This window comes from Parambassis ranga, chromosome 5 (assembly GCF_900634625.1).
Source record: "Parambassis ranga chromosome 5, fParRan2.1, whole genome shotgun sequence".
NCBI lineage: Eukaryota > Metazoa > Chordata > Actinopteri > Ambassidae > Parambassis > Parambassis ranga.
The window spans coordinates 19,579,084-19,599,241 of record NC_041026.1 but is presented as its reverse complement, the minus strand read 5'-3'; the positions used below and the strand labels follow the sequence as shown (position 1 = coordinate 19,599,241).

Below are 20,158 nucleotides of genomic sequence, written 5' to 3'. Positions count from 1 at the left end.
GCAAAAAGGAGAACATGAGGAACACCTTATCCACAGGAAGTGGACAGAACCCCACAAAGCTTCATTTTTGTGCTAGCTGGCAGCTGGCACAGGAGCTACCATGGAAAGGCATTGCTAATTTGAATTAAATAGGATTTTTTATTCATTCTTCCACTGTGAGTGAGCCAGGTTAGCAAGCCCAAGCTTTAATTCCTTTCTTTAAAGGAGTTTCTATTTGCTCTATTTCTCTACACAGCATGTAGTTCACAAAAGATCCACCGGGATAGCTTCAACTATTCTGACGCTTAATTATGCCACTCGAGGAAAAGGAAAATTATCTTGGTGCCTCTATCCCTGACCCATACAAGCTATATCCTTGTGATGGTGCCAGTGGGTGAAAACTAGGGCTGGAGATCTGACTAGTCTTTTCCAGAGGAGGACCAGAGGTTTCATTTCTCTGCTCTGCACGTCACAGAGACGTCAGCAGATACCAGGACAGGTTTTACTTGTTCCATATAGCAGCTCTGTCTCACTGCACAAAAATTTGAATGTACAAACTCCAGACTCACTTAGGAGGTGGAAGTTATTACCTATTTTAGATTTTAATTTATAAAAGCAGTATGATGGACACTTGATACCTTTCTGCATTAGAGCCAAATAAAGTCCCTCCTCTTTAAGCATCGATCCAAACAAGATTGCAGCAGGCAAGATTTAAGACACCCTGTACAAATAACATCTTTAAGCTGCTACAGACCAAGTTAGATCACATGCAGGTTTCTGCTTGGATGGAGTGAGGGCAAAGGGGGCCGTTGTGGTGGTGGTGGTGGTGAGATAGGGGACATAAGAACTAAGGCCATTGTTTGGATCACACAAATCGGCTGTGGCCCCCTACAAAGCAGGCTGAGCCACGGTGTTGTAAGCAGCATCACGTGCAAAGACTGATCTGAACTGTGGCAGGGCCACATGGCAAGAGAGCTGGGGTTATAGTCAGGGCCATGTGGCACAGGCGCAGGCACTTTCTAATTATGTGCTGTTTTGGAATTAATATGTTAAGACACATCTCTCCAATTTTTTTCTAACTCTTGAGATTTTTTTCTTCTCCAGTAGCAGAAAGAGGCCCTGCTGACTGAGAAGGAGTCAATATCTGGGTGTAGATCAGGCTGTCCCAGGGCCCAAAGCTTGTTAGGCTATGTGGGGATTTTCCATTCACTAGTTTATGCTTCCCTCATATTGCTAGTCAACACAATGCTTATTCAACCAAAAGCAAACACACAAGCAAACAAGATGCAGCCAGAGCCACAGCACAACATGAAAGGGACTTTATGTGAAGCAGAATGAGGCCAACGCAAGAGAGCAGAGCCTCTGCCACACATACACACACACTCCATGCTATAATATCATATATATATATATATATATATATATATATATATATATATATATATATATATATATATATATATATATATATATATATATATATTTGATATACTGACCCAATAACAAATGGTGTTGCACCAGACCTTCTAATACGTTTATCAGACTGTGTCCTCACAGACAAGCTGGCCCTTTCTCTGATGCTCTTGGCCCCCTTGACACATTCTTGAATGAAGCACCCAAAAACCTGACCCAGCAGCCCAATGGCACCCCTTGACCCCCACCCTCCTCACTCATCTGCCCTGCCAAAGAAGCAAAAGAGCAAAACAACTTGGACACTCGGCATCAAAAACAGGACAACAACCACAGCTTCGCTCAGGCAAAGGTTCGTGTTATTCTGATGTTGCTACTCAGTGCAGCCTTGTCAAAAAGATCATGGGCAGCAAAAGAGCAGGCACAGCAACAGAGAGCAGCAGTGTGCTGCAGGGAACAATGCCTGCACTTCACCGCTGTTTATTTCTGACAGCTATCCTATAAACACTTCACTCCACAGGTGAAAAACAACACATTAACCTGCCACTCAAACTGCACCTGTGGGCGCCTCACAAAAACTACAGGGGGGACTATTTTCAGATACCTGAATTTTTTTTGTCCAGGCAACCACATCAGCCACAAATTTGCACTATAAATGTTGTTTATTCTAACAATCTGTGGCTTGAACTCTGGGGGTAGACTGCACTCCATGGTTGGATCTCTGGTCTTTGGCTCTGCTTGATTCTTTCCTTCCAAGATATCAACGCCACATTTTCATTCCATCTTGGGGGGCTTCTGGGGTGGCTGGCAGGGTGACAAGCAAAGCAGGAAGGCTAAATCTAGTGCTCAAAAGCACAACAAACTGAGCCTTCTCCAAACACACCACCAGCACTGCTCCTCAGGGCAGAGCAACCACTAAGCAAACAGCTCTATCAGCAATCTAAATTGCAAGATTCATACAAGAGAACGCTGTCAGATCCCCAGAACCCCTGCCAAATAAAGAGATTTAAATTGACTCGGGTATTGGTTATGAAAGATGAAAAGTAAACCAATGCACACACAAAGGAAACTAACATAGACACCAGCACTACACACACACACACATCTGCTTCCTTAAGCTTTAAAAGGAAAGTTAAGAAAAGTTTAATAACACCTCTCTCTCTCTCTCACACACACACACAAAGCTCTTTCTCTTGAAAGAAGCAGAGCTATTGCTTACTGAATAAAGTTCTTACATTCCAACTCTATTTCTTAGATTGAACAGACTCATTATTTGATTCATTTACCTCTTATTTCCTCACAATGGACTGAGGATTAGCTTAAACTATTAGCTTTTTTCAGGTTTTTTTCACATAAAGACAGGAGAGGGAAAGAAGGAGACACACACAGCTGCCCCACGACTAAATATCTGAAAGGAATTTCAGTCTGTTTTGGCTTCAGAAAGCAGGAGACAAACTTTAATCATCATAAATTAGGCAGCAAGCCCCTCTCCAGACAGTCATTTTCATTTGTTGCATAGAGCATTCGAAAATGAATTCAAAGGACAGACGACTAATTATTGCATAGGGAAACAGCTATGCAAATGAAAGGAAAGGCCCGACGGGGGTTGGAGAGGAGGATGAGAGTAATCGTCTTCGTAAGAGCCAAGAAGCCAGAGGAGACCCAAGTTAAACAACCACTGAAGAAGACAAGCTGTGTGTTCAATAATGCAATCCCGCATGCAGGATGTAGTCATTTATTACTGCTGCTAATCAGATGCAGGTGGTTTATTGTACGGCGAGTCAGAAGAGCCACAAGGCAAAGCCAGGTGTACAGCATCTGTGCGTCTCTACCTTCGAGATGCAAGCTGGGGGCTTCAATTACCCAAATTATCATATTATTATTATTGTTCATGTTCCCCTGGTGCATTCTGCTTATGCAACAAAACCCAACTGTGCCTCTTTCATCTGTCCCAGGCCCATTCCTGCTCTCCCCTAAGGGTGCCTCTAGGCTGACCCCACCCCCTTGCGAGGAGAGCCATGCTGAGATTACATAATGGTCTTTTTAAAATTTAAACCCCTGACACGCTTTTCTTGGCTGAACACAGGCTGGGCTCTCTCATCCTGCTTCAGGGGGACAGCTTTGCCCTCTTTGCTGCCCCAGCCTCAACTCCTAAAAATGGCCAGCTGGTAGCTGGTGGATCCCATCCTGCTCACCACACCCTTAAATATAGTACATATATTCAGAATATACATTCCTCCAATGGGGAAAACAAAGCCACATGACTCTGTTAAGCATGCAAACATAAGAACATCTGTGCAGAAAAACAGGAAAGTCTCACACATTTGGCTGGAACATAAGTCAGTGTCACTGAATCACCAAATATCTGAACAGCACGACAGGTATGACTGTCTATAAGCATCAGTGAAAGGCAATGGAGATGTTAGGGAATGCATTGGTCAGAATTATTATTATCAGATCAGTATCCACATCTGTCTGATGTTTCTGCAGCAGGACAAAGAGTTCAAACATCTACCCAGAGTCATAAATGAGTTCCTTCATAGACAAGAAGACTGTTGTACTGTCGAAAACTAGTGCTGTTGTAAGGCAGATCTGTTCCACCAAATAAATGACAAATACAGATTCAACCAAAAAAAATACATAAATGTAACTAATATCCCAGCAGCATTATTTTCATAAAGCATGTTTACCTAGTCCAAGTGATCCAAAACTGTTTTTTGGTTATTTCACTTGAGTTGTCCTCTCCGATAATTTATGAAAACTTTTTCTTCTATGTAAAAGAAAAAAATATCAGCAAAAATCCACATAGCTAGTTACTTCCTTCCAACCTAAAAACCAACAACTGTAAACAAAAAAAAACTTAAAGGACTTCATGTTGCCCCCCACCTACTTTTATTACTGTATACAAGCTTTTCGAAGCCCATTTTACTGCTGCTCCACCTGTTTCTTCAATATGTTCACCATCAAAAGCCACAATAAACTCCTACACATAACCCAGACTGTGCACAAAAATTCCTAATCTGAAAGACCAAAACAGAGAGGCCATCACATGCATCGCACATGCAATATCACAGGACAACACACACCCACTCAACCATTATTTCTGACCCCTGCCATCTGGAAGGAAATTTAGAAGTATCAGATACAACAAGGCCCGCTTTAGCAGAAGCCTAATATCCTGAGCCATCTCCCTCCTAAATGAAACAAAACCACACACACACAACGCACTTTACATGATACCCCAGTCACATTTTAAATGTCTGTTTGTGTGATTCATATGGACGCACTGAATGGCTGTTTAATATGCCTATGCAAAGTGGGACATGAAGATGTGAAGATCTGTCTCAGTCAAGTGGCTTCATTGAACTCCAGTTTCTCTCACTTTTCTCTCTCTGGTTGCCGACCTTTTCCGCTATGCTATATTAATCACTGCTGAGTAACTGTATACACATCACAGACAAAGATTGGAAATAAATGATTAAATGCAAAGGACATTTATAGAGGTGTGTATATTTTAGTGCATAATCATCTACAAATAATTGTAAGACCTCTAGTACCATATTTCTGACGAATACAAAAAATGTGAACGTTACTTCAGACTGTAGACATCACAGCGGAATGTTGATTTATAATTTATATCTAAGGGAAAAATATGCGCAAAAAGCAGATTGCATACACAGATCGTGTAGACATGCAGTCACACCTGCAGCAGGTTCTTATAGCAACTAGGTGCTGCAAGGCAGCTGGCTCTTTCATGTTCAGAACGGGTTATTTATGTTGATTGCAATCTGGGTTGGGTGGTGGCTCCTTTTAAAAGACAGTAGAGCAGGATCAAACAAATCACTTCCTCTTCCAAATCTGAACAGTAGCTCCACTGGCGCTGGGTCAACTGTCTGCTAAATGACACCACTGATCAAAAATACACCAAACAATGGGCCCCATTATGTGCCGTATAATTGCGTGATGTAACTGCTTTTAATCCAACTTCTGGGAGATGAGATCAAAACTCATCAGATATAATTTGTCTTCAAGTCTTTTATTTCTTTTGATAGCAGTCAGTGAGACACAGTAAAGTTTATGATTCCCCATTTTGGAAGTAGCTCTTGCAAAAGTGTTTCATCTCTTTAAAACCTAATTGCAACCTCGCAGAGAACTGTCACTAAAACAGCCTTTATTACAGGCCAGGAGTAGGGGACATCAGAGTGTTACACACTTCCTGTGTTTCCAGGGCACAAGTCTACACCCTACCTGCAGGCTATGGGCCAGACGAACACACTTCACATTCATCTTTGTTACATGGTGTTCAATTGTTCATTGATTAGAGATGCAGATCAAAGTTCCATATAAAGGTCATATGCCCAGACCACCATTTTGTTTTTGTTTCACTCTTTCAGTATCCCTCTATGCCCATCTGACCCAGCATCCTGGGGTACAAAGAACAGCATTGTGGGGGTTACACAGCAGGGCAAAGCAGCTGCACTGGACAGTGGCTGACTTCACTAGCAATAGCCAAAACCCCAACAAAGGCCACTGTGAAGCCTCATCCACATGAGTGAATAAATAAACCACCTCATGCATCTTTCAACCAGAAGCATCTGCAAAAGCCCATTTACAAAGAGCACATTTAACAAAACAATTAAAGGACATGCTACACAAGTCTTTCTGGTTGACTCTTCTAAATTTTCCATTGATGCTGTGAACTGCAATGACTTGCAGTAATACAAATTAACCACAGGGCTGATTATTACCAGCTTCACTTCTCAATATTGGCCCTACACCAGCCATTATGACTTAGTGGGTAATGCAAAGGAACAGGAAATATTCTGAGATGTGTGGACAAGGAACTGAATAGTCATTGGATAGCTAACATGGCTTACACACAATAATATACTGTGCTGATCTATGTCACAAATAAGCCAGCAGCACTTGACTAAATCAGTATTCTTTGTGTCATTTAACATTTTCTGAAATTATCTGAAAAAGCAGTAAAAAAGCAGCTGAGGACCATTCTACACAAGTGGGCATATATAGATATATTCTAATGTCAGTGAAATGCTCTCACACATTTGTAGCTCTCCTCCAGTTATAAGCGCCACATTTTCTTTCACATAGGACACTATTTCAGCATTGGCTCAGGTCTGCATTGTGACATTAATTAAACATAAGTGAACCAACATGGCCATCACCTTGGCACATTTCATGCAGGGTTCCAGCATTAAAAGAGGTGAAAATCACTGCCCTCATGAGGAGAGCTGTAGCTATGTGAAGAGTTACTCAGTGCTGTGAGAGCTAGCACGCTGGGTATTCCCTGTAAGGGTTCCATAAAGATGATAATGGATGATGGGTGTAAATGGAATACTTATTGTCTCTGCTTATTGAAAACTACACATAGATAAATTCCAAAGTAAGACCCTGCATCACTAACTGAAAGAAGCGGTACTGCAATGTCTGCAATGGAGTGGCCCACATGTATCAGTCTTTAGTATTTCTTAGGGATTGTTTTCAGTGGTGTATATAGTAATACATATGCATTATAATAAACAGACATGGTTGAATGAATGAATAGATGAACAGGCACAAGTCATTTTATGTTGGTTTGTGTTAGTGACACTGAGAAATACCAGGCTAGCCTGCTTCACTTCATTACTGCTTTTGGGATTGTTTTTCTTAATGAGAATTGCCGACAAAGAAAACACTACAGGAGCAAATACACAACTCTGACTGTTTAACCTACACTACATGTGAAAAACGTGAACTCTCTGAAGGACAACGAGTAGGATTTCTTTTGTGTGTGACTAAATGCTTAGATTTTCCATCCTGACACTATAAAACTGAGAGTCACTGTTGTTTCTGTCCCAGATAGAGACTCAGAAGGAGGCAGGCCTGCAGATGAAAAGTGGGGGGAGCAGGTTGTGAAAAACAGCAGGTTTCTCCATTGCTCTGGGCGAGTCTATAATGACTTCCAGACCTACTCTCATACAGCCTTATGCGTCTAGACTGCAGCTACAGCTCTCACTCTCACTCACTCTCTCCCTCTCTCTCTCTCTCTCTCTCTCTCTCTCTCTGTCGATCTCTCAGGTCAACCCCTCCGAAAACACACACACTAACACTTCTCCTGCCCACCCTCCTCTGTCTTTTTAGGAATCTACAGGCATTTTAGTCTGGCGGGCGGACCAAAAAGACACTGCTGTTTTCATTCCCTCCCCAGGGATTCAACCTCAAAGCATCTCAACTCTAATGAAGACTTTGGAATGACTGCTGTCTTTTGTTTTAGTGCCTTCTGTTTGGTTTTGTGTAATGACTGCATCTTCTGTGGTGCTGAATGCAACAGGAAATCACATCTATTAGAGAAATACAAACTCTGTGAATCTCCTAATTGGGCATGACAGAACAGAATGACCTCTCTCACATGCTGATAGAACACCCCATTGTTTTCTCTGCTCTCAGCACAAATAAATCTAATAGGCCATCACTCAGCCTGTCAGCCAACAGACTGAAAGTGAGAACAGTAGAACATGTTTAAAGGGATCAATGACTACAGTTGGGTATTTGCATATCTTTGATCATGAAAAAAACAACTTTCAAAATGCATCTGTTCACATGACAGGAAAAGAATTTAGTTTGAGACAGCTAATAGATAAATGTACTAATACTCAGTGTTTGCATAGCCTATTCAAGTAATACAGTGAAAATGCTCTCTGCCTTAACATACCTCAAACATACACTTATTGATGTCAAAAAAGAGGGAAGATTTTCCATTCAACAAGAATTCACATACTTGAATGAGAAAAATTTTGTCAATATTGATATGGAAAACCAGAATTCTGTCAGCTTAGGTTTACTCAGATGTTATACAATATGTCACAGTTTGAACTTACAAACATCAGGCTCCTCGTCAGAGCCGTCTGGACAGTCCTTCTCCCGGTCACAGCGCCAGCCTTTAGAGATGCATGTCACCCCATCTTTGCACACAAACTGTTTTGGGCTGCAGCTCCTTGGGGCTGAAAAGAGACAAATAAAAGAAAATGAAATAATTTATACAACAACAACAAAAAACCAGCAGCTGCTTTTGTGTCAGTGATCTAAATTCCGGAGACCTCATTAAACAAGCAGTGTCAGTTGGGCTCAGAGTCAATAGTGGCCCTCATTGGTCCTAATTAACTTCTGAAAAGTTGCTGCTTGATGGAGAGGATAGAGAAGGGATGTACACAAACACACACACACAGTCGTGCAGGTTTCAGAAAGCTTTGCATAAAACTTGCTGCACCTACGTATCCAGGTCAGCGTTCCCAGGCCTATGATGGCAATGCAGCTCATATGATAAGGCAAAGAGCCTCCCGCTCAGTGCATCGCCCGCCACCATCCATTCAATCGAATTTTACAGGGTGAGAAAAAAACAACCCACAACCAGACACAGCCAAATGGGGGAGCATTGTCAAACTCACACTAATTCAAGTCCTCTTAGCAACTCTCTAACAACACACATATACTGTGCACACTCTAGCTGAGTCATTCAGGGACATTCAGGAGGGGCTCTGGCTGTCTGAGCAGAGCATAATGCTGGAACTTAGCTCTGGTGGAATACTGTTTCACTGTAACTCAAAGATGCTTTTTTGGACAAATAGCCTTGTAAAAAAAAAAAAAGTTGTTTCAGTTCTCCTTACTGAAATTAAGGGAAATAAGGATCCCAGATTAATGAATTGCTGCGGATCCAAAATGCTTTAGTGTCATAAATGAGCCTTTTGTTTGCATGACCTCTGTGGTGGATTGTAGATGCAAAGTCATCATCATTCAGTCAAAGTCACAAACGTGCCACTGGAAGACTGGAATAAACAGCCAAAGACTGTTTCTGGACTTCACTTCTAGTCTGCTCCTCCTGAACCAGTATTGCATAATCACATGCACACTATAACTATACAATACTTTGTGTAACATAGTATAATATATTTCAGTTAACCTGTACAATCTTAAATGCTAACATGTTCAGTTAATAATATAAAGAAAAGCAGATGTGAAAGAAAATCACCAAGACTTAGTAAATTACTGTAGTAACTGTAACTTGTTGCTTTGTATGAAACATTATTAAATGAATTTAGTAATTTTAATAATAATGAAAACATTTTGCTGGTTGACATTTAAAGGGAGCAGGAGGCAATCCTAGGGGATAATTGGATTTTAGTTTGGGGTCTGAATATTCATCATGAGGTTGTGACTGAACAGATATTTGGAGCTCATGTTTCTGCACCTGATGTCAGGCAAAAGGTTTTTCTTAGACACTCTGGTCTTCATTTCTTTTCATGTGAACATGGGTTAGCATTCTCATTGCGCAGTCAGCTGCCTGGGGTCAAAGTACAAGTCCTTGACTGGAAACCAGTGCTGTGACTTACAGATTATTTAGGCACTCAGCATGACAGGGGAAGCATGGGATAGAACAGGGTGGATGATGGGATGAAGCAGGATAAACAGCATTTACATGTAAAGCTAGCCTCCAACTCCAGCAGTGAAAGGAATCTTGAAATGGGGCTCAACCCAAATACCATGAATTCAACCTGACATATTGCTACACACATTTACACACTCTCCACTTATCCTCCTCTTCGTACCACTATGATCCGCATTTGTGTGTGCGGGTTGGTGTTAGGATGTGTGTGTAGAGGGGCGTATTTTTGCTCTCAGAAGTCACTAGGTTTTGAATAATTCATGAAGTGCAACCAAGCTTGTGTTTAAGAATTTCCTCTTTGCTTCTCATCCTTCCTCTTTGGTGTGTGTATTCATATTTATTTGTTTTCAGGTATAGCAGGTTGCCAGTTCCACTGTCTCCATCTATTGTCCCACATCCAATAATGGCTGTGGGAGGAGTTCACACCAACCTCAGACTCAGCCACATGGTGCTGCTGACAGGAACTTACCAGCAAGGAGAGGAAGTAGGTCAAGAGGTTAGCTAGCAAAAGATGAAGCTGTGCTAGGATGAGAACAGGAAAGTGTAGAGAAAGTCATGCTGAGATTCATCATCATAATAATTACAGTACTTACACACTACAACAGCTGTCACTTTCCTTTGAAAGATTAGCATGCCTAATCAGTGTTTACTTTAGTCTATATAGTGTTGATAAAATAAATATATGACATATATGCAGCATGCAGTTTTAGCACACAGACATATGAACACAGTGTACACAAAATCTGCAGTTCCTGCTGCAGCCTCTAGTGACTGGTTCCAAAAGTGAATCCCCATAGACTCCCATGTTAAAAATGTTAAAAAGTCTAACTCTATAGAAAAATAAACAGGTTTACATCCTTGTATATAACTGATTTTAATAAGTATTTATTCATTCCATATTTGTGACTGTACTATGTGATTTTATATGAATATTAATGTTTCATATGAAACATGTGACCATCTTCCACCACAGCTTCACTCACACTCTTTTTGAAATTGGATTAATGTAGGAGTTTAGGTGGACACTGCCAACATAGTAACAGTTCCCACTGTGTTCCCACATGAACAACTCTCAAGAAAATATGAGGGACATCATGGATTATGGTTGTCCATATCTGTGTGTGGTTATTAAAACTTGGAATCATTTTTCACATCTGTCATCTTTTCAGTCACTGGGCATCAACAGTCCACTGAAAATATACTCAATATAATCATGATCCTGCCTTCTGTGCAGTATAACATTTAGACATAAATAATAAAAGAGATTAATAATGAAAGACTTGTTATGATTATTGATTTTACAAACAGCTAGAAGTTCTGACAGGTTTTACAAATAGTAGAAAAAAGTGGGAAAGAGGGAAAAAAATACCGTTTTACAGCCAATAAACACTATCATTATCACTTTTTAGAGCATTCATTTCAAACCCAATGACCCAAAAGAAAGTATGCTTACAGATGAGTAGGGCACAGCATGATGTAAGAAAAGAAATGAAGTGGTCTCCAGCAAAGAGGACAAATGGAGTGGTTTGTGAACTACAGTTCATAGGGGGCAGGGCTCTCACAGCCTGATGATCTGAGAACAGACTGAGCTGGACTGGGATCTGGAGATGGGATGGAGGAATGTCACACATGCTATCAATTAGCTGCCTGTCTGTTTACCAAAGTGGAGGCTGCATGAAAATGCTTTGGGTCATTGCCATTTGGGCTGGATTGCAAATCCACTGGCCTCTGCCCCCTCTGCTGTCTGCTACAGTCTGGCTGGGGGGAAGAGTCCTCTACTAAGGCAAACACACAAGCCTCGCCCCCCCAGCCACATCACCATTTCCTCCAACACCCACAGCAGGGCTATAAATACATTGGAGGCCAGGCCCTCAAGATCAACCAGGGCACTACAAAGCTCCAGCAGACACTGAGACTACGGCTTCATCACATACCACTCAATGGAGGCTGAGGGGAAGGTGGACGTACAGTGCCGTCAACAGCGGTGCTGACAGGGATCTAGAGTGGTTTCAAAGCAGGTTGTGTGTGGTAGCTGCTGGTTCGGCTGTAAAATAAACTAAAAAATAAAGGTGGAAGAACCCTCTGTCATAGCGTTTGCTGAAGAAAAGTTCTAAAAGATGTGGCTCTGTCCATCAGTTTTAAAGTGTGGTCCCACTAACGCCTGACTAATCCAAAACTGGGTAAAGGTGGAGAATGAGAGGAGTTGAAGCAGGCAGGTCACATCGACCTGTAACCCTTTTTAAATTAACTCTTGCTAACTTTTTGGAGTCAGTCATTTGAGGAACAGTTTTAAGCATCATAAGCCATTGTAGCATCTTTGTAAGGTTGTTTTCATTGACTACCTGCAAACTACCTGCACTTCCTTAAGCTGCAGAGGCTCTGATCTGAGAAGGTTATCCCATCAAGCTGCAGAAGCTTTCTATTTCCAACACGAGCATAATAATGTTGACAGGCAGCGTAAAACGCACCAGGTGGGTGCGTTGGCCGAAGTAAATACCTAGTAAACATGTTTAAAACACACAGAGACCAATGGGAAAAACATACTTGGTTTAGGCTACTGAAGATAGTGTGTACTCACACAAGGAAAACACATCCACAGTTTCTCAGAGGCAGAAGATGGTGCTGCTATCCCAAATTCTTTTCACTGCTAGGCTTGAAAAAAAATCATGGTTTTAAATATTTAAAAGATGGAGGTTTATATCAGGACAAGACATACAGCTTGACTTGTGTGTAATCAATCTCGACATTGACGCCCACTTGGTGAATCCTTGATCTGCACTTAATCTTGTCCAAGGGCCACAAACTGCAGCACAACCAGCTGAACAGTGACTCATGGCTTAATATATAGACAGAATTCAACCCAATGAGACATCAGAAATGCTGCAACGGATGGATGATAAACAACTCACAGAACATAATTTGAAAAAAATAAGTGAGGAATGTGCTAAATATTTTTACTGTGCACACAATGTCCTGATGAACTTCTGTAATTGGGATGACAAAGGAGCCAAAAATGGAAGTATGATACACTGCAGTAGAGAAAAAACAGCAATTTATTTTCTTGACCTTCGGCATGAGCTTGTTTGACTGTAGCCTGCCACCTCCTAATCCACCTCCACATGAGACATGAGCTCTTCATGATTTTGTAATGGAAGAGACTGAGAATAAGAACGAGGGAGAGAAAAAGTTTTCCAATTTGTCATGTTACAAAACAGAGAAGAAGAGGCTCCAGCTGTGCCTTAAAACTTTCCGGGAGGGTTTGGAGGAGTTATGAAAGTCTAATATGTAATGACGTGATAGAAAAGAACAAAAATTCAGACAGTAACTTAAAAAAATACAAAAATATTTATATATAAAAATAGCTGTTCCCTATATTGGGATATGAGTGTATGTACGCAGCTAAGGCAAGGGAGAATTAACATCTGGAATGTGCTCATGCCTGACGATTGCTTCCAAGTAAAATGAGCTTCATAATGCAGGACAATAACACACCTGCCTGCAACTGTTTGCTTCTTACAGATCAGATCTGAGCAAAACAACTCACTTCATCTCCCACAGGCCTTTGTGGTATTACAAGGCAGGTAGGTGGAGCGGAGTAATCAAATGTGAACCTAATTAAGAGCTATTTGGATGTCTAGCTGAGATTTCACCATGTCTCAACCCCAAAGTGGTAATCAACCATGACTGCTATTTGTAGTAGATTCTGTGTTAGAGCTCAGGGGAAGAGGCCACGACCTCCCTCACTTCCACATAAGGATTAAACTCGAATTCAGCAGCAAAGTGGGGACGAAGCAGAAAAACCACAAGGTGTGATCCACCATTATCAACATAGTCAGTTTAGACAAATCCCTTTGCTGTACCACCACCAGAGCACACGCCTCATGTAGCAGCAAAGGGAGAAAAATGACAATTAAGCCTTCTTAGTATGCTGCCGAGGGAAACATTTTAAAGAAGATTATATGAAATTCTTCAGTGCATTTTCATAAGACCAGTACAAATTTCAAGTCTCAGCATGACGCATGAGCTCCATGTAACTTCTCTAGAATGTTCTAGAATTTGCTGTCCATGTGCTGAGACAACCTCGGCACCAGAAACTGCTTCTGGAAACTACAAAAATTCTTTGTTTTAACACAGCATTAACAAGATACACATAACATAAATATGCAATGCTTCAAACACAGCAGCTGTTAGCTTAGCATAAATAGGCTTACTGGAAGGGGGAAACATGAAGGTCAGGATGAATACTCCGCCAAGTACATTTGTACTGTACTATAGTATGACTATGTGCAGCGATGCTGTTTCGTGCCTTAGTAGGAGTACCACCCTTTAAATTGCATGCACTCACATTGCATTTCAGACACTGTACACTCACTTAAAACAACCTTGCGATGAAGAAAAGTGATCTTGCAGACAATGATCAAAAAGAGTTTTAAGGAGGTTGGTGATGGTTTACTGACTGGTTGCCATTCAGTAAGTGTGAGCACACCCTTCTCTTCTATTACCCCAATATCAAAGACACTAGTCAATGTTACTCGCCACATCTTAAAAATACAATTGTTCAGGAACATTTCTAAAACATATTCCATTTAGTTACAGTATGGTCTGTGTAGGCTAATAATAGAGAAACAAATAGCCACCCATTCCCTTCCCAGAGGAACACATTGCACATAATCAGAGAGACCACGCTGTTGCCTACACAGACATTTGAGTGTGGGAACTCTTCCACACTGAATCTAAAGATGACTTAGAAATATGTTCAATGTTCAGACTCAAGTTTGAAAAAAATGCATTGCATTGATACATTTCCGATCCACCTACTGTGTTTCCTCAGGCACTAACAGTAGTGTGTCCACTTAAAGGTCATGTGAGTAGATTTCTGTCACTGAGTGAAGGGTGAATGCCTGCTTTAGGGATTAGTGTTACAATTAGGCTTATGTTAAGGTGAGGGTTGCGCATGGTGTGTTTTGGATTAAATGTTTGGAAATAAATTTATTTCCAAACATATCTGACATACCAAGGTCAGAAGTGATGCAACTGTGATTTAGATTTATCTAAATCACAGTTGCATCACTTCTGACCTTGGTGCAGTCTGCATGGAGCTGTGGAGGGTCTTAGTGAATGCCAGATGTGCTCTGCCTTTTAACAGGAAGCACTGAAAGAATGAGCTGTGTTTGTTTAGTTAAGGGAATGACTTCACAATAGGTGTGAACCTGCTCTATTCCACACTGAAAAAACAAATGTAAGTAAAACTAGTCTTCTGAATGCATTTGTTTGTAGCAGCATGACATCAAAAGTTGACTGTATTTTATAAAGGGTACCAGCTTAATAAATGTCAACAACACAAGTCACACATAGTCAAACCCATGCTGCAGATGTGAAAGGGGTCAACACAAGTCACCTGACCTGGCCCTGATAACTACCTTTTACATTTATTGCACGCTGCATCTAACAGACATATTAAGAGATATAATGTCTTTATTTACTTTACATATTTGTAAAGCACACACACAACAAAGATTTGCTTTAGTCTCTGTCTTCACCACATCCCTCTTCAATCTCTATTATGAGGAGAGACTGTAGCACTGTAACTTTCAATCTGGCTCAAGGAGCCACTTAATCACTACTGTGCGCAAATCCTGCGGCTCTCTTGTAAAGTGTCTTCACACATTTTATGCTGTTGATATTCACTGCTGAAAAATATACAAATACAGAACAATACATTTAGTCGGCCCCAAAAAATTAGAGACACTGTCCATCTGCTGTGGATACACAGCAGTTTGTGCATGATATCCCTGAGGAGGTTACTGCTCATGTTCCTTCAAAGGGCCTCCCAAGGCTGTGCACTATCTCCAGTCCTTAAATAGCTCAATCTAGATAGTGTATCTCAATCTGAGGGTCACAAGTCTAAAGTGGGTCACAGGGCTGTCTTGACAAGTTTGCCTACATGTGCCCAGAACACTGAAGCTAGATGGATGTAAGATTTGAAAAGACTCAACCAGCAGATCATGCAGTTATGAAAAATGATTTTCTGCTCCCTGCCTGCTTTAAGTTAGATGAATAATGCGCATAAGCTATATTTGTGCATTCATTATGAATGATATCCAGGAAACAGCATAAAGCTTCTCTGCTGGTATCAGAGGGAGCAGCAAGCATGACTCTGATCAAAAGTAACAACTTCTGGCTACCAGCATCTCTGTGGCTTATAAATCAAAAATATTATTTAAATGCACAAAACTGAAACATGCAGATTTACTGGGGGGTTTTGTTAGCCTTAGCCAGAAACAGTATATTTTCTGGCTTCTCTGCAGTTTGTCTTAGTGGTGCTGGTGGGCCTATTTTTGTCCTTATGCTAAGCTAAGATAACATCTTGGACAGAAATTTGAGAGTGGTGTTAAATCGAACGCTCTGCGAAAGGCCAAACAATCAATTTACACCTGAAAATATAATGTGAATTTCTACTAATTCCCAAGCTAAAAGACTGAAGTAATAAAGGGTATTTATTTGCTCCAGCTTAGATACGTAACAATGAAAACGTGGTGTTAGAAGAGCTCACTTTCACTCTTTTTTTGGGCTCTGGCTGGTAATGTGACATTTTTTCCCAGTCCCACTAAAGTAAACAATATAAAAAAGTAACGTCGCAACACGGCAGCTGGCCAACTGTCAATCATACAGAAATCAAATTGCTTTTTAGCAAAATATCTGCTTATTCACACAGCATTTGGCACTACAGTAACCATTAAGCAAAACAAATCAACACTTTAAACATGGCTTATTATATGACATGAGACATTATTTATAAAACTGTTAAAAACTCTTAAAAATATATTCCTACAGCAGGGCAGAATGCCATTAGGCCTATTACTGTTCAGCCACATAAACCACCAGTGCCTGTGAGTTCTACTTAACTCCCGAGTTGTTTTTCCTCAGGATAAGCTGCTCAGTTATGCAGTTGCGGCTGCTTTACAGTGTGTCATATAAGGTATTTTAGGCAGCAAGCACTGAACAAATCTCAACCACATATTTACAGCAGATTGAAACATACACTTCTTCTGCTATTTACATTAAACGTTGTGTGTGTAATATTAGGTCAACAGCAACCAGGGTCTGACAAATGTACTCTGTACTCGATATTGCCCTCCGATGTCAGTAAACAGTAAAGTGGTAACCTTTTGGCCCTGTGGATGTCAATGTATCACCCCTCTAACAGCCAAATGCTGCACCAGTTCTAGGGTTTCCACCAAATGTTGCAGCAGAGACGTCCACAGCGTCAGGAGAAGATGCATGGTGTGTTAATGGAGAGAGAGAGGGATTTTTTTACTACTTTAAAGAAGGAGAAAATATGAAACGACACAATCTTATACACACTTATGCATTCATGTTCTATGAAAGGTATTCCACCCAAGAGCCTCAGGGTACATCACTGTCTATTTGTAAGGGGCCAGTGATCTCTTTGCAATGACATTACTTTCATAGATGTGAATTCTTTCATTAGGGCCGTTTCCACTGGGTCTCCAATTAGCAGAGCTCTCTGAACAAGTTGAGACTGTTCATTGAGGTCTCTTGTGGGAAACAAAGACAGTTTAGACCCAATTAAATTTAGGGTTTGTTGGTTCCCCAGGGCCTTAACACTGGCTACAGCATTGAGACGATGAGAACAAAATCTTTAGAGGTCTGAAAATTTGAAAAATATGTTGCAAACAAGTCTGTAAAAAGGCTCCTCGAAGCATGTGTGGTTCAAAAGGCAGCAAACATAAGAGACATTCAAATGGGTTAAAAGCAATTAAGCTATGCATGAAACGTTCTGTCCTCACAGGAAAACAACAGCAGTGGCTGGACTTTTAAAGCAATGACAACAATCATAACCGTGCTACCTCCTGCATTCATGTGCCTAAATGTGTGCTGGCAGGTTTGGTTCTATTAAAACATGAACACTGAATTATGTTTCTAAACAAACTTTGATGCAGCTCAGCTCAAATCTGAAAGCAGCACAGACCAAAGGCATCTGAATGAACCAAAAAACTGATGTATTGCATGCTAAAAAGCAAAATGAGCAGAGCTGATAACTTTCTGGCAGATCACAGCAGAGCATTTACAGTAGCACAGCACAATGCACAATATTGTTTTTTGTTCTCTATCTTTTGCCAAAAATGCCAATGTGAGCACCAAGGGAGCCGCATTGTTCCACACCAAGAGAACCCAACCCAAAAGGAATGAAGCACTGCGGTGTAACTTCCTGTGTTGCCAACAGTGAGCTGTGAAAAAATGATTAATTGATGGGTGAGCAGTATCCTAACCACCAAACATGTATCCACCAATAAACTTCAGAATCTTCAGGGCATGAGCATTGAAATTACAGACTATATGATAAATTCCATAAGCCAACTGCAAACAAATCCCTGTGTAGTTCCTGGAGACACAGCAGCCTCTGCATCCCAGCGGGTCGTCAAGCAAAGCTAAGATTTGGCGATCTCCTCTCTTGCACTGCACAGGGCTGACTCATCAATCCGACACAATACAACTGAGACAGAGGGAGACTTCACTGAAACAATAGCTGTGCATCGAGGCAGTTTATTTTAAAGGCAGGATTTCTCTGCTGCTGCTGCTGTGGACTGACAAGCAGGGAGAAACTGCAGGTGATTGCAGGCTATCCCAGTCAATCTTAAGGGTGGTAATTTATGTGGATTTCACTCCCTAAGAACCTCACAGCACAGGTCTGCCAAGTGAAATGAGACGACTTCAAAGGCACAGGAAAGCGTTTAGGGCTTGATGATGCATCTCACAAGATGGAGCTTGTGGTTTGAATCAAAGTCCTCTTTAATTTAATGAAATGTCACATTCAAGACCCTAATGAGCTTTGCAGCAGCTACAGTAAACGCTTATTTAAAAAAATAACCTCACAAGCTTCCTTTACCATGCCATCTTTGCTTTTTTCCATTTCACCTGCAAACAATTTGAAGAACCCTGTCTGCTCTAACTCCTCTTTTCCTTTCTTACCAAACACAGGAAAGCGTGAGCAGGACTCTGAGGTTTAATAGTTTCCAGAAGTTGTTCCAGTTAGGGGAAGGTGTGCGTTCACAAGGTCGCAGCAGGGAGCTGTTTTGAACTGCTGGTCACTATCGGCACAATAATGACTGATTAGAATGTCCAGAAGAGAAACATGCAGTGTTACACATGCCTGCTGATGGCAGTAACCACACACTCTATTTAACACCTTTCAGCCACAGTGTGTTACAACACTTTAAATATGAGACTGAAAAGTATTCCAGTGTTGTCATCACATCAGCAAACTCAGTAAAAACCGTTGTGTTAACCCACACATAACTTCACAGTCTCTACAGCAGCATTGTGATTATGGGTCTGTGTCACTGAAGCAATCAAAGTCTGCTCATCTTTTACTGGGTGTGCTGACATGTAAACATGTGGCGAGCACAGGGGGTCTCTGTGCAACAATTGTATTGTAGTGTAGATGTGTGTGGACAGAGCCTGCACCAGAGGAAGGCAGGAGCTGTGGGATCACTGCTGTGACACTGCAATATTCACATGTTACACTGGGAGACAAAAGACAGCTTTAATTGTCTTGCCTCCACGTTGCTTCACTCAATACAACAGTCACTCCTCCAGGGTACAGTTAACTCTCACTGCACGCAGACACACAATAAACCCTGTGGTGATCACTATCCGCACTCTTAATGGGTTATTCTAAGCCTTTCACACAATCTTTGAATCAGAGCTGCTTACCATCAATAGCCCTGGCCGGAGCGAGTACTTCCAAACTGTGCAAGAATCCCAGGAAAAGCAACCCTGCTGCCAACATGTTGGCCGTGATGCGCAACATCGTAGCCTATCTTGAAGGATTATTAGTCATCAATTGCTTTTTGGTCCTGTCAAGCTGGAGGTTGCAGACAGGCGAGGACGTGTAACCGTGCCCAGGCGGTGATGCTGGAAATCCGCTTTCTGGGTGCGCAGTGGATCTGACAAGGCTGCTGTCTACCCACTCGTGGAATATTTTTCTGCAGACTGTCAGGACGAGGAAAAAAAACTAAGAAAAAGAGCCGAGGCTTCTCCCAGCCCGGGGTTGCTTAGGGGGTCCTTAGATGCATGGACAGCCCTGCCACAAAGGCTAGCAGCAGGCTGAACGGCGCATCAAGCTAGCTGGAGCTTTGCAGTCGAGATGAAGCAGAGCCGGCGCCTGTAATCATGCAGTCTGTCCCGCCTTTTGTTCTCCCTGCCCCGGTGAAGAAGCCACAGGGGGAAATAAAGCAGAAGTGGATCAAATGTTCCTCTCCTCCCCACCTCCTCTGCTGCTGCTGCTGGCCGCAGATTGAGCCT

At 41.6% G+C, this 20,158-nt stretch overlaps 1 protein-coding gene across 3 annotated transcripts in view; it reads right to left on the bottom strand.

Moving 5' to 3' along the window:
* LOC114435704 (low-density lipoprotein receptor-related protein 1-like) overlaps nucleotides 1-20,158 on the bottom strand; it is a 75,074-nt gene extending 54,916 nt beyond the window's left edge. For all 3 annotated transcript variants that reach the window (XM_028405610.1, XM_028405611.1, XM_028405612.1), the window contains exons 1-2: nucleotides 19,568-20,158; nucleotides 8,268-8,390 (exon numbers count right to left, since the gene is read on the bottom strand). In XM_028405610.1, the coding sequence (XP_028261411.1) occupies nucleotides 8,268-8,390; nucleotides 19,568-19,664 (220 nt within the window). In that variant the 5' untranslated portion in view covers nucleotides 19,665-20,158. The remainder of the gene's footprint in view (nucleotides 1-8,267; nucleotides 8,391-19,567) is intronic.